Source organism: Hordeum vulgare, chromosome 1H, assembly GCF_904849725.1.
Source record: "Hordeum vulgare subsp. vulgare chromosome 1H, MorexV3_pseudomolecules_assembly, whole genome shotgun sequence".
In the NCBI taxonomy this organism is placed as follows: Eukaryota; Viridiplantae; Streptophyta; class Magnoliopsida; order Poales; family Poaceae; genus Hordeum; species Hordeum vulgare.
Window position 1 is genome coordinate 153,191,898 of NC_058518.1, and position 13,285 is coordinate 153,205,182.

Below are 13,285 nucleotides of genomic sequence, written 5' to 3' on the forward strand. Positions count from 1 at the left end.
GTTAAGAGTTAGACATAGTTGCAACAACAAGATCAAACAGAGTTTGTCAAAGTTTTTCTTTCTCTCTCAGTTTGTCAACTGAGTTGCTTGAGGACAAGCAAGGTTTTAAGCTTGGGAGAGTTGATACGTCTCCATCGTATCTACTTTTCCAAACTCTTTTGCCCTTGTTTTTGACTCTAATTTGCATTATTTGAATGAAACTAACCTGGACTGACGTTGTTTTCAGCAGAATTGCCTTGGTGTTACTTTTGTGCAGAAATCAAAGTTCTCCAAACGTCCTGAAAATTTACGGGGAGCATTTTTGGAAAATATGAAAAATATCTGCGCCAAGTTCCACCTGAGGGGGTGGGCCAGTGAGCCACAAGCCCTGGCTCCGCCACCACCCCCCTGGTGGCGGTGGGCAGGCTTGTGGGGCCCACACGGCTCTGCCGCCCCCAATTCAGGAGAGGGAAAATGGTCGCCATCGTTATCATCAACCTTCTTCCCTCTCCAATTCCATGAAGCTCTTCATCGTTCGTGAGTAATCTATTTGTAGGCTCGCTGGACGGTGATGAGTAGGATGAGATCTATCATGTAATCGAGTTTGTTTTGATGGGGATTGATCCCTAGTATCCACTATGTTCTGAGATTGATGTTGCTACTACTTTGCCATGCTTAATGCTTGTCACTAGGGCCCGAGTGCCATGATTTTAGATCTGAAATTATTATGTTGTCACCAATATATGTGTGTTTTAGATCCGATCTTGAAAGTTGTAGTTACCTACTATGAGTTATGATCCGACAACCCCGGAGTGACAATAACTGGAACCACTCCCGGTGATGACCATAGTTTGAGGAGTTCATGTGTTCACCAAGTGCTAATGCGTTGGTACGGTTCTTTATTAAAAGGAGAACCTTAATATCCCGTAGTTTCCTTTTGGACCCCGCTGCCACGGGAGGGATGGACAATAGATGTCATGCAAGTTCTTTTCCCTAAGCACGTATGACGACACACGAAATGCATGCCTACATCACATTGACGAACGGGAGTTAGCCACATATCTCTCCATGTTATAACTGTTGCATGATGAATATCATCCAAACAAATCACCGACCCATTGCCTACGAGTTTGTCCTACTGCTGCTGTTACTTGTCTTGCTCTGCTACTACTGTTGCTACTACTTTTACTTGTCTTGCTCTGCTGCTGTTACTATTGTTGCTACTACTTTTACTTGTCTTGCTATGCTGCTAGTGTTGCTACTACTGTCGCTTGCTACTGCTGTCACTACTGTTGTTCCTTGCCACTGCTATTGCTCGTTACACTACTGCTACCTGCTACAATCTTGATCGCTGGTCGTTGACGGGAACTGACAATTTCCATCAACGAGGCAACTTGGCGCCATTGATACGATCGTTAGAAATAGTCTGCCGTGTCAACACATCGTTTCTGACACCGTTATTATCATATTACTTTGTTGTTACTACTTTGCTTGCAGATACTAATCTTTCAGGTGTGGTTGAATCTGACATATTCAGCTGCTAATACTTGAGAGTATCCTCTCACCTCCTATAGGCGTACCAATAAATTTGGGTCGAATACTCTACCCTCGAAAACTGCTATGATCCCACGCGCTGGTGGGCCGTCAACAACATTCTTCTAGTTTCGATTGCCGGAGAGTGCTAGCAGCATTCTTCTGGTGTCGTTGCAAGGGGAAGAACAGTTGACATCAGGATGGCATATAGAATAATGACGGGAAAGGAAGACAAAAAAAGGTGTGATAGGCTCACATCAATGAGGGCAACCATAGGGAGAGAAAGCCAATTGATAGATATGATGCGAGGAGTAGGGATTGCCATGTAACGGATGCACATATGAGCTAAGGTAAGCTCTCCAATGGAACTAGTGGGGGTGCATCCAACATGTTTCCTCATGAAGACCTAGAGCTCATTTGAGGAGGCTCATCATTGGAATATGCAAACCAAGTTCTATAGTGTAAGGGTCCCCACATAGTTATGCATGAATGATAATCTCTATGTAGTACCAATATAGCAATGGAGTATGAGTGTGGGTCTTTCAAAGGAATAGTAGTGTTGCCCCCTTCTCTCTTTTTTTATTTTTTTTTTATTTTTTGTGGCCTCTTTGGCTCTTTCTTTTTATCTCTCATTTGTCCTCTTTGGGAGCTTTTCCTCACTTAAGGGCAACACTCTATGTTTTACATGAATAAAAATAAAAATCATCACTCTTTATAAGAAGTACTCAACATAAAGACAAGTGAAAACTATCATGATGTATGCAAATGTATGCCTCTGTGAGTGTAGCAGGATATGCAATGATACTAGCGCGTCATGTAACAATAATTGGAGCAAGGCCCAACTATCATGCGGCTCTACAATCAAGCAAAAGCATGTATGACATGAAGATCAAGTCATGAGATGGTGGATGTTGCATGACAATGTATCTCAGAAAGGCTATGGAAATTCCTTAATAGGTAGGTATGGTGACTGTTTTGAGGAAAGATATAATGACGCTTATGTATGACAGAGCGTATCATGTCATGGGTTTGGATGCACCGACGGAGTTTGCACCAACTTTCAATGTGGGAAAAGGAAATGCACGGTACCGAAGAGGCTAGCAAAATATGCATGGTGGAAGTTCCAACAATTGAATACTCACATTAGTCCGAAGAACTCATACACTTATTATCGGTAACTCGCTATCTAGTTAGGAAATTCACAAAGAGACAAGTACCCCGAGGAGGAGTGTTTGGGGGTTTGGTTATCCTTGCGCATCCTCGACTCATGGTAATGTGAGGGTACTCTATATATTCCAACCCCTTCAGAAATTAGCGATCAATTTAGTAGCTAGAGTTCTCAACTAATTTTAGTTTTTGAAAAACACACGGATTTCCCAAAATACGACACCTATCACTAATAGGCTCAAGCTCTTGGCACCAATAGTCCAAACATTACTCAAATCAATACCTTAAAACTATTGCAAGTTACTACTATACTTAAATAGCAACCTCAATTACCTACTCATGCAAGACACACAACTCAGTGCAATCAGCCAACTCTCTAAACAAGATAAGCATGGTAACTCAAGAGAGTTCCAAAACAAACCTAAATAAGAGCTCTTAAAAAGATAAGCATGAAAACAAAGAGCTAAACATGACAGTAGCTACGAAAAGATGAAGAACACACAAAAAGGATAAGCATGAAAACCTATGTTGTGTTCTAGAGTGGAATGGAGCGTGTATCCCTCCCAAACAAGGTAGGATAGGTTCCGACTTGTTATGAACAGCAAGTAACACTAAAACAAACTAAAAAGCAAATAGCGGGACCCTCCAAGCATAGCACATAACATATGAAGTGATAAAAATATAGCATGGAGATGGACGAACTGATGATTGTTGATAGAGAAGGGGATGCACGGGGGCATTCGCAAGCTTAAATGCTTGAGTCTCCTTGAATATTTATTGGGGTGCATGGGGGCATCACCAATCTTGAGCGTTTGACACTCCGATATCTTCTTTCATCATCTCCCATCGCATACTTGAAAACTCCCTTCATACAGAACTCATCATAAGTTGATTAGAGTGGTTAGTACCCTTAATTAAATAATTCATTACATGCTGGAAATAAATATTTTCATGAAAATATACTATTTCTCATGATTGCCAAAAGGTTTTTGCAAATAAAAAGTAAGCTTAGGATTTGCAAAACAACGAAAACGCAAAACATGGCCGAATCTGTGAAAAACAGAACAACGGGTAGTAATTAATTTATTCGGGGTACTTCTGCAACTCAAATCAAAAAACTCAGAACACATGCTAGAAAGACAATTATATAGAGCATGCTGTCAAAACAATTCAGACCAAAAAGATGACCGGGTGATTTTTGGCAAATTGTTCCGTCAAGCAGACATAATCTCTTTTTCTGGACACCATGTCACAACGTTTGAACTTTCTTGAAATCGGAAGCTAAAACTTGGCACAAAGCTTGAAATAAAGATACAATGATGTTGATACAGTAATACCAAGAATCAAGACCACTAAAATTGAAAGTAAAAACTCAAAGTAAAGATAACAAGGGTTGTCTCCCTAGAGCTCTTTCTTTATAGCCATAAAGATAGGCTTAAGATTTTGATGATGCTCTCGTAGGAATAAGAGTTGTAGAACAAAAGAGAGCATCAAGAAGAAAGTACCAAACACATTTAAGTCTAACATGCTTCCTATACGTGTGAATATTGCAATAGAATAATTCATTGAAGCACAAAGCAATAAGCATAGGAAGGCAAAACAAGTGCAACTTCAAAACCTTCAACATAAAGAGAGGGAACTTGATATTATTGAAATATCTATAAGCATATGTTCCCTTCTCATAATACTTTTCAGTGGGATCATGAATAAACTCAACAATATAAGTATCACATAAAGCATTGTTACCATGATCCACATGCAAAAAGGTACTCTTACTCTCCACATAAGCATAATATTTGGGGAGCCCATGGTTAGGACATTTTAGCATTAAAGTTTTCAGTCTCCCCCAAGCTTGAGCTATGCTCTCTCCGTCATGAGGATAGAAATTATAAACATAATTCCTATTCTCATGGACTTCATGAAGAGGATAAAACTTGGAGTAAAAGAGAGACTGGATCTCTTCCCAATCCCATAGGTGAGAATCATCTAGTAGCCTATACCATTCCAATGCTTTTCCTTTCAGTGACCAGGCACATAATTTCCTCATGACTCCATCTCTTGTCAAACCTGAAATCTTAAACAACTCACAAAGTTTTGTAAGCTTCAACAAATGAATACTAGGATTGACTGTTCCATCTCCTTCATAACAATCATTCCTAATTATTTCAATTATCCCAAGTGGTATTTTGAATGGGATACATTCAGTAGGTGGAGGAGACTTCTCTACCACGGGTGTGGTAAAAGCGGCCTTCCCCAAGTAGCGAACTAAGAGTGCAGTTTCCCATAAGCCTAATTAGTCATGCCAACCATGAAAAGCAAACTAACAAGACTAAAAAGCAAAGGTAAAAGATAGTGTGCAACTCCCCTATCTTGAAGACTGGAGTCCCCGGCAACGGCACGAGAAAACTTTGCTTGATGATTAGATGGTGTATATAGTTCTCGCACCTCGTTGGTTACCCCAAGTGGAAGGTTGAGATGTAGCCAGCAGCAAGTTTTCCCTCACACGGGAACAGTAAGGTTTATCGAACCAGGAGGACTCCTAGGATCAACAAGTAGGTGTATTCCATCCTGGCGCTAGCAGAAGACGTGGACCTGCACACACAACAAATAAATTTGGTCCCAACGACTACAGAGAGGTTTTCAATCTCTCCGGCCTTGTAGTTTGCAAAGGATCAAAACACTAGAGGGAAGGTAATAGTGATTGCAACGGAAAAGTAAATGAAAGCGGTAAATGATGGAGGTGTAAACAATGATGGTGATATGCACCGGAGTCACATGATGTTCACTAGTGATATCTCTCTCCAAAAAGATGATAAACAACTATGTTTGGGTAAACAAATCACAGTTGGGCAATTGACAGAATTTTGAACGCGCCGCATGCAGCTTCAATATTGAAAGCATTTAATTCTCATACTAAACATGTTTAGTCACCACATTTTTTCTCGTAGTTGTTTAGTATCACATTACACTTACTTAGTTGTCAAATTACAAGTACTTTATTGTCATATTAATCATGCTTAATCACCAGGTTATATTATACTTAATTGCCATATACTTAAGCATATTTAGTTGTCTTATTAACCATGTTTATCACCAGATTATATTATACTTGGTTGCCTATATTTGAGCATGTTTAGTTGTCATATTAACCATGTTTATCACCAGATTATATTATACTTTGTTGCCAAATATTTTAGCGTGTTTACTTGTCATATATTTGACCAGATATTTAAGAATCAAGGGAGTATATTACAAATTACTACATTCATCTCAAAATAAAAATCACAAAAGTTTAGTACAAAGTCATAGAAAGTACTTAACTGGGACTATGAGAAATAAAAGAAAATTTAGTCAAACACTATAATGTAGGATTTATGGTCAAGGTTGTGTAGTGTATCGTCTGTACCTGTATTAGCATACAGAAAAAAATCCTATAGTAAATTCGCTATACATCGCTTCACTCTCTAGCCACATAATGGAGCGCGCCGTTTGTAGCTTCCGCCGCACAGGAACGCAAGGGTGCACACACTTCTAATTAGAATTTTTCATGATTTTGTATTAATTTACAGTGGGAATGCGTTGATGTTTTTTCATGTTGTTAGTGCAAACTATGATCCTTACATAGATGCACATGGTAGCAAATCAGTAATCATGGATCATTTATAATGGCATTAGTCATCGCAAAGTTATTCATATGAATCGAAGTTACAGTGGCTTCGATATGCTTTTTCTGTTTTTTGCATTTTATCTATCAAGCATACACATGTTTCGGTAGTTTCTCTCGTGCCACAGGACATCCTACATGCCATGCAATGGTAGTTGAAAACAGGGACGCCAACCTATTAGGCCAAGGCCTGGCGACCGCCCTACCTTGATTTGGCCGGTGCAGGCTGGGCGCAAGGAGGCGCATCAGCGCGACGGCGTTGTTGTGACAAATGACCAAAGTTTGTCGTATCTTACCCTGGCCATAGTGGAAGACTTAGGTAGTATCATGTACTTGAGACTAGCAAACATGTTGATGTGACAGATAATTAAAAAAAAGTTAGAGTAACACAGATAGATACCGTAACATGTTAAATACAATGTTACTATGCGTCATGCATATCAATGAATAAGATCATCTATGATACTAGTTTATGATAGCATACATTACAAAGGTAGTATCATACAAGAGTATTGTATACTCCTCCGTAGAATAATTAAAAAATATTTAAATCATTAAAATAATAATCTAAAAGCTTTTATATTAGTTTACAGAAGAAGTATATGATATTAGTATAGGGTATTTCCCACTATGACTAGCCTTAACTTTTGTCCATCCTCCACCACTCGTTGAAAAGGATCAAAAGGGCAAGCATCACAAAACAAAACCACCGAATATCTTATGCCGGCCTTTGGTTTTGTTAGTATAATTATTACTGTACACACACAGAAATGGACCAATTAGTAGTCGCACTACGCGTTTCCAAAACAAAAAAAAGTAGTCGCACTACGCAGAGCACCAAATTATTAGGTGAGGTAAAGCCATCGGACATAAGGTAAGGTAACGCGTCTCTGTTCATCTCACCTCACCACGCGCGTGCACTTTCTCTCTCTCTCTCCTCCCTTCCCTTATTAGATCCCTCTCGCTCAACAAAATTCCTCAACTCGAGCTCCCTGACCGCAACCACTCAACCATCCAGCAGGCTCAACACCACCGCGTCAAGCAGGTGCCCACTCTGCCTCCGCGTCCTTGTCTGCGGCGGCTGCAATGGCCGACCGCGTCTACCCCGCCGCCAAGCCCATTCCGCCGCCCCCAATGGCCAACGGCAGCGGCGGCCCGGCGGCGCCCAAGCCGCAGATGTACCAGCGCCCCATCTACCGGCCGCAGGGGCCGGCGAAGAGCAGACGCGGCCGGTCCTGCCGGTGCAGCTTCTGTTGCTGCTTCTGCTGGGCACTGCTGGTGGTCATCCTCCTCGCGCTAGTAGCCGCCGCCGCGGGAGGCGCCTTCTACCTGCTCTACCGTCCGCAACGCCCCAGCTTCACCGTCTCCTCTGTCCGCCTCAGCACGTTCAACCTCTCCTCCTCCACCACCGCGCCCGTCCTCACCGACTCCATCAAGCTCACCATCACCGCTAAGAACCCCAACAAGAAGCTCGTCTATTTCTACGACGACTTCTCCTTCTCCGCCGCCACCGCCGCCAACGCCGTCCCTCTCGGGGACGCCACCGTGCCCGGATTCGCGCATGAAGCCGGCAACACTACCGTTTTCACTGCCACCATCACCGCAGCTGGTGTCACCGTAGACCCCAGCGGCGCCGGCTCTGACCTTAAGAAGTCCGGTGCTTTCTCCGTGGCTATAGATGCCGATACGCGGGCAGGCGTCAAGGTCGGCAGCGTCAAGACCAAGAAGATGGGTATCCAGGTGCACTGCGAGGGCATCAAGCTGACGCCACCCAGTCCACCTCCGCCACCGCCGAAGAAAGTGAAGGGGAAGAATGGCACCGCCCTGGCGCCTGCGCCTGCGTTGGACAACGCCGAGACGACCGCGACGGTGAGCACCGCTGCGCACTCGTGCAAGGTCAGAGTCCGTGTGAAGATCTGGAAGTGGACCTTCTAGGTATAATGCCAACTCTAGGGACTGCCATGCAAAACATTCAGGATTCTTTTTTCACTTTATATATTGGAAGTAGAGACCATGGATATCGTCGGTGTAAATTCCCTCAAAGTTTATTCTATTTTTGTTTTGTTTGGAACTTTCTTAAACATACTTTTGGTGGACGTATAACTTGGTGATTTGTTATTTGTAAGATTGCAATTAGTCACTTGCTGGTTACGACCTACTCCATGTATTATTAATACAGCTATTACTATCATTCTGGCTCATTTTCTTTTCCCGAAAGTCATTCAGGCTCATCTGAAGCAGTAGACTTCACTACGAATTTTACAAAGTATATTGAAAATTCAGGTTCAAATATTACTCTTGTGTAGTGAGCACATGTGATTGTGTCGGTAAGGAGAATCTTTCTGCTGGTCCAGCACATTTCAGTTTATTTAAACAACAAAAACTATATGGAGGAAATAGAGTTGTTTGTCATGTGAAGGACAGCGAAGAAACGCGGCTTAGTTTTGGTTGTTGGTGCGACTACGTGACGTGACGTGAGGATAGGGGCTCACAGCTGTATCGCCTTGTACTTGAGGGCGAAAGATTGGATTGTTTAATCAAGTGCTGGTGCTACTGGAGAAATTAACTACCCGGATTTCTCTAGGCAAACGTGCATATCATTAAGGGTCAACACACTCATTAAAGAGTGGAGGGCCCGTTGTGTGTGCCCTTTCGTCGGCACAGCGCCGAGGCATGGCTAGGAAGTGGGCACCACGTCCGCGAAGTCACGGGATACAAAGTTCTTTCACGGCCTTTTTGACTTACTCGCCCCGTCACGGTTTACAATCTGCGGTTTATTTACATATATTTTCAGAATAAAAAAGATTAAAACGTGTGATATTTAGTGTTTGGTTAATTAGAATTATTAATAGACTGCATGCATTCTTATTTGTGTGAGTTACTGTACATTATCTACGGTTATTGTATGAACATTTAGAAAAATTAAAGCCAATCAAGATTCATCTTAATCCCAGAGACCGTTCATCCATGGTTTAAGTATAATATTTTAAAAATGCAGGAATAGAAAAATATGTAAAATTAAAATAATATGTCTATTTAAATTCTATAGAATTAGCAAGAAGTGTTTGATATCACGAAAAAAATAAAAATAATATTAATAAAAGGTTGAAATGAATGTTAGATTTTCTATGAAATGTAATACAAAAGATCTCGTAGGAAAAATTCTTATGGATCTAATTCTACCAATCAAAAGACCAATGTAGATTTTTTAAGGATTTCAATCCTCCATAAATTCTATGAATTTCCCTTGAATTAAAGGAGCCTTCAAAACCAAAACTAATAGCATCTATAGCTGGACCCTCGTACCCGTCTCAAACATCCGAGGAGGTCGCCCGATCACAAAAAACAATCTACCGGACCCCTCAAACGAACCTTAAACGACCGGTTGACACACATCCCTCATATCCATTCCAAATATGGGACAGATATGGGTGACCGGGCGCGCCCGAGCACACCCATCATGTCAGCGTGATGATGGGGCCCCATGCGGACTCGCTCGAAAACCCAACGGTCCGACGGGCGCGTCGATCGTCATTGCGCTGTGTACGTCGTGTGGTGCTGCTCCAGCTTGCCGTTCGAGGCCATATCCGGTTATTTAAGCCGATCGACATCCCCCAGCCCTAGCACATCCACCTCCTCCCTTCCTCCGCTGCCACCCGAGCCCGTCTGCCTCCTCTCCCATGCTCTCCGCTGTCAATATGGTCCGCTGTAGGATCACCACATACGCTATGCTCACGTCGGAGCACCGTGTGCACATCGAGGCACATATCCAGGCTCGGCGCGCTGCCCGCACCGCTGCGGGTTTGCCTCCGGGCTCACCATAACCAAAGGAGGAGGAGGAGGAATTGTCGGAGCCAATGGAGGAGGACGAGGTGGAGGACGACGAGCAGGAGGAACTGCTGGAGCCGATGGAGGAGGACGAGGCAGAAGAGGACGAGGAGGACCAGCCTGCTCCGGGCTTGACCATGGTGGAGGCTCATGCAGAGTTCGCCATCGCCCAAGCCGAGGAGATGCTAGAGCAGGATGCCATCCTCGATTCCATCCAGGATGAGGCCAAGGTGTTGGCCAACCACATGCTCATTCCGCACAGGCACGCGAAGGCTGACGCCCTCTTTGACGAGCTCGATGCGGAGATAGCGATAAAGGAGGTTGCAACTGAGCAGTCAGAGGCGTCGGAGGGGACAGAGCTGTGGCTGCCACCCATGGATCCGCCGGAGGGCACGGAGATCATTGACATCTCCGACGAGGAGTAGTAGTTAGGTTTCTACGTAGTACGTAGGTCTTATCATTTTCATGCTTTTGTATGGATTTGAGAATCTCGTATGAGATGTTCGGATGCAATTCTGTTTATTTGAGGCGTGCCTGGTCACTCCCCGTTGGCGTTTGAGGGGTCATTTTTGCTATACATGGTTGTAGATGCTCTATGAGCATCTCTAGCAGACCTCGTAAATCGAGCCATCCGATATAATAATCTTCGGTTTGTGGGATCCATTCTGTATCCCCGTTCTGAACAGATCCGTCAAATCCAGTTGTCGTGAATATTTTTTGGGATCCCGAATCCCCAAGTCCATTTCCTTCAAATCTGTGAGATTTGGCCCAAGTTTGCCGACTCCTCTATGTGTTGGCGCGAACCCACTTCCGTCCGTTTCAGTTCCCGCCTCCACTCTCCGCCGCCGCAGATCCCCGTCGCGTGTTGCCGCCCCCGGTTGCGCCATGCCCATCCATTCCACCAAGTTTTGGACGGCAGGGGGTGCTTATTTGTGTCCGCCTATCATGACCGACACCGACGCCATGGATCCGCCCTAGATCTTGGTGCATGGGCTTGTAGGTTGCGGATCCGGTTGCTTCCAATGCTTCTGAGCGGCGTGCGTTGGATGAAGAGGGCATCACAACTTTGCTTCAGCCGATGAAGAGAATAAAGGGGCGGCACGATGCAACTTTGCTTCATGCGGCGGGCGGGGGGGGGGGGGGGGTGGGGGGTTGATGACGAGATGATGTATACTTCTCGCACCTCGTTGGTTACCCCAAGTGGAAGGTTGAGATGTAGTCATCAACAAGTTTTCCCTCACACGAAGACTGTAAGGTTTATCGAACCAGGAGGACTCCTAGGATCAACATGTGTCTTCCACCCTGGCGCTAGCAGAAGACGTGGGCCTGCACACACACACAAATAACTTTGCTCCCAGCGAGTACATAGAGGTTGTCAATCTCTCCGGTCTTGTAGTTTGCAAAGGATCAACACACAAGCGGAAATAGTAATAGTGATTGCAATGGAAAACTAAATGAAAATGGTAAATGATGGAGGTGTAAGCAATGATGGTGATATGGACCGGAGTCACATGATGTTCTCTAGTGATGTCTCTCTCCCAAAGGACGATAAATAACTATGCTTGGGTAAACAAATCACAGTTGGGCAATTGACAGAATTGTGAACGCACCGCAATGCTAATTATGCTACTAGATAGTTAGAGGTTCAATAGTAATGGGCTGTACACGAGGACAAGTAAACCAATTATTCATCGACATCTACTTACTAATCATCCACCTTGAGATATCTATCATGAACATCTCACCGGTATTAAGTTGCGAGCCCCACCCAAAGTGTAAACTCAAAGCAACGGACAACTGCATTAACGAACTATGCGCAAGGTAAACAATCCTTGCAACCATGGTCACAAGCACTGTTGTTTTCTCCCTGGTGGCAACATCACATCCCCTAGTCTCATGTTTCAGTCACTCAAGCCAGAAATCGAGGGGCATGAACCCACAATCATGCATAACGCTCCCTCTTGGAGTTACAATCTACTACTCGGCCAAAGCAATAAATAGCAACGGAGAACATGCATGAATCACTAAGGAACATAATATAAAAGGATAATAAAATATATAACTCATAACAATCTAAACATAATCTCATAATCCATTGGATCCCAACAAACCAAGCAGAGCAATAGCAAGAGAATTACATAGACGCCTTGATCATGTAGGGCAGCTCACAAGGACTAACCATTAAAGCACAAGATTGGAGATAAGACATCACATAGCTACTGGTCATGGACCCATGGTCCAAGGAGGACTACTCATGGCACATCCGGGAAGCGTCCACGGCGGTGAAGAAGCTCCCGCAGGTCAATCCTCCCTCCGGCAGGGTGCCGAGAAGGGGTCTCGTGACGCTCTCAATCTTGGAAGCGCTGCGGCGGTAGAACGATGGAGAAATTGGTGATTTTGGAAGTTGTGGAAGGGTTTCCTCTCGGAGCACTGAATATAGGCCTAAGGAGGGCACCGGAGGAGGTGGGACCCACCCAGGCGGCCTCGTGGCGCGACCAGGGGGTAGGCCGCGCGAGCAGGTCGCGTGGACGGCCCGTGGCCCCCCTCTGGCCCATCTTCAGTGATATAGAAGCTTCCGTTACGCTGATTTTTTTTATATTTTTATGGAATTTTTCGGACTTCGGAAAATTGGGTAAAAGTCGTGCAAAATAGACATGAGGAGACAGAAACTGGCACTGGGTGCACTAAGTTAGTAGGTTAGTCCAAATATGTGTAAAATGATATAAAAGTGTAGCAAAACATATAACATTGTCACCCAAAAGATCATGGAACAAGCAGAAATTATAGATACGCTTGGGACGTATAAGGGGTGCGGGGCGGTGCGAGGCACCTTCGACCGATGATGGAGAGGAAGGGGGGCATCGGCTTCGCTCCAGGCGAGGTATGTCCATCATTCGTGGGTTCGTGCTCAATTTGGCCCGGAGAGTTCGGGTGAAATTCATGGCCATTTTGCGTGCATTTTTTAGATTGATTAGAGTTCATCCTTGTCAACTTTATCCGATGATTTGAAAATAGAAGAGATGATCCTCGACGACGATGATGAACGATAACTCACAAGTTTAGGGGATCGCGACAATCTTCACGTGTAGTATTTCACCATAATTTATTGAATTC

At 44.0% G+C, this 13,285-nt stretch overlaps 1 protein-coding gene across 1 annotated transcript; it reads left to right on the top strand.

Annotated features, from left to right (window-relative positions):
- The first annotated feature begins 7,255 nt into the window (after positions 1 to 7,255).
- Positions 7,256 to 8,544, top strand: LOC123427595 (NDR1/HIN1-like protein 13). The gene has a single exon (XM_045111675.1). The coding sequence runs from the start codon at positions 7,430 to 7,432 to the stop codon at positions 8,276 to 8,278; it is 849 nt and encodes a 282-aa protein (XP_044967610.1). The 5' UTR covers positions 7,256 to 7,429; the 3' UTR covers positions 8,279 to 8,544.
- Positions 8,545 to 13,285: the final 4,741 nt, after the last annotated feature.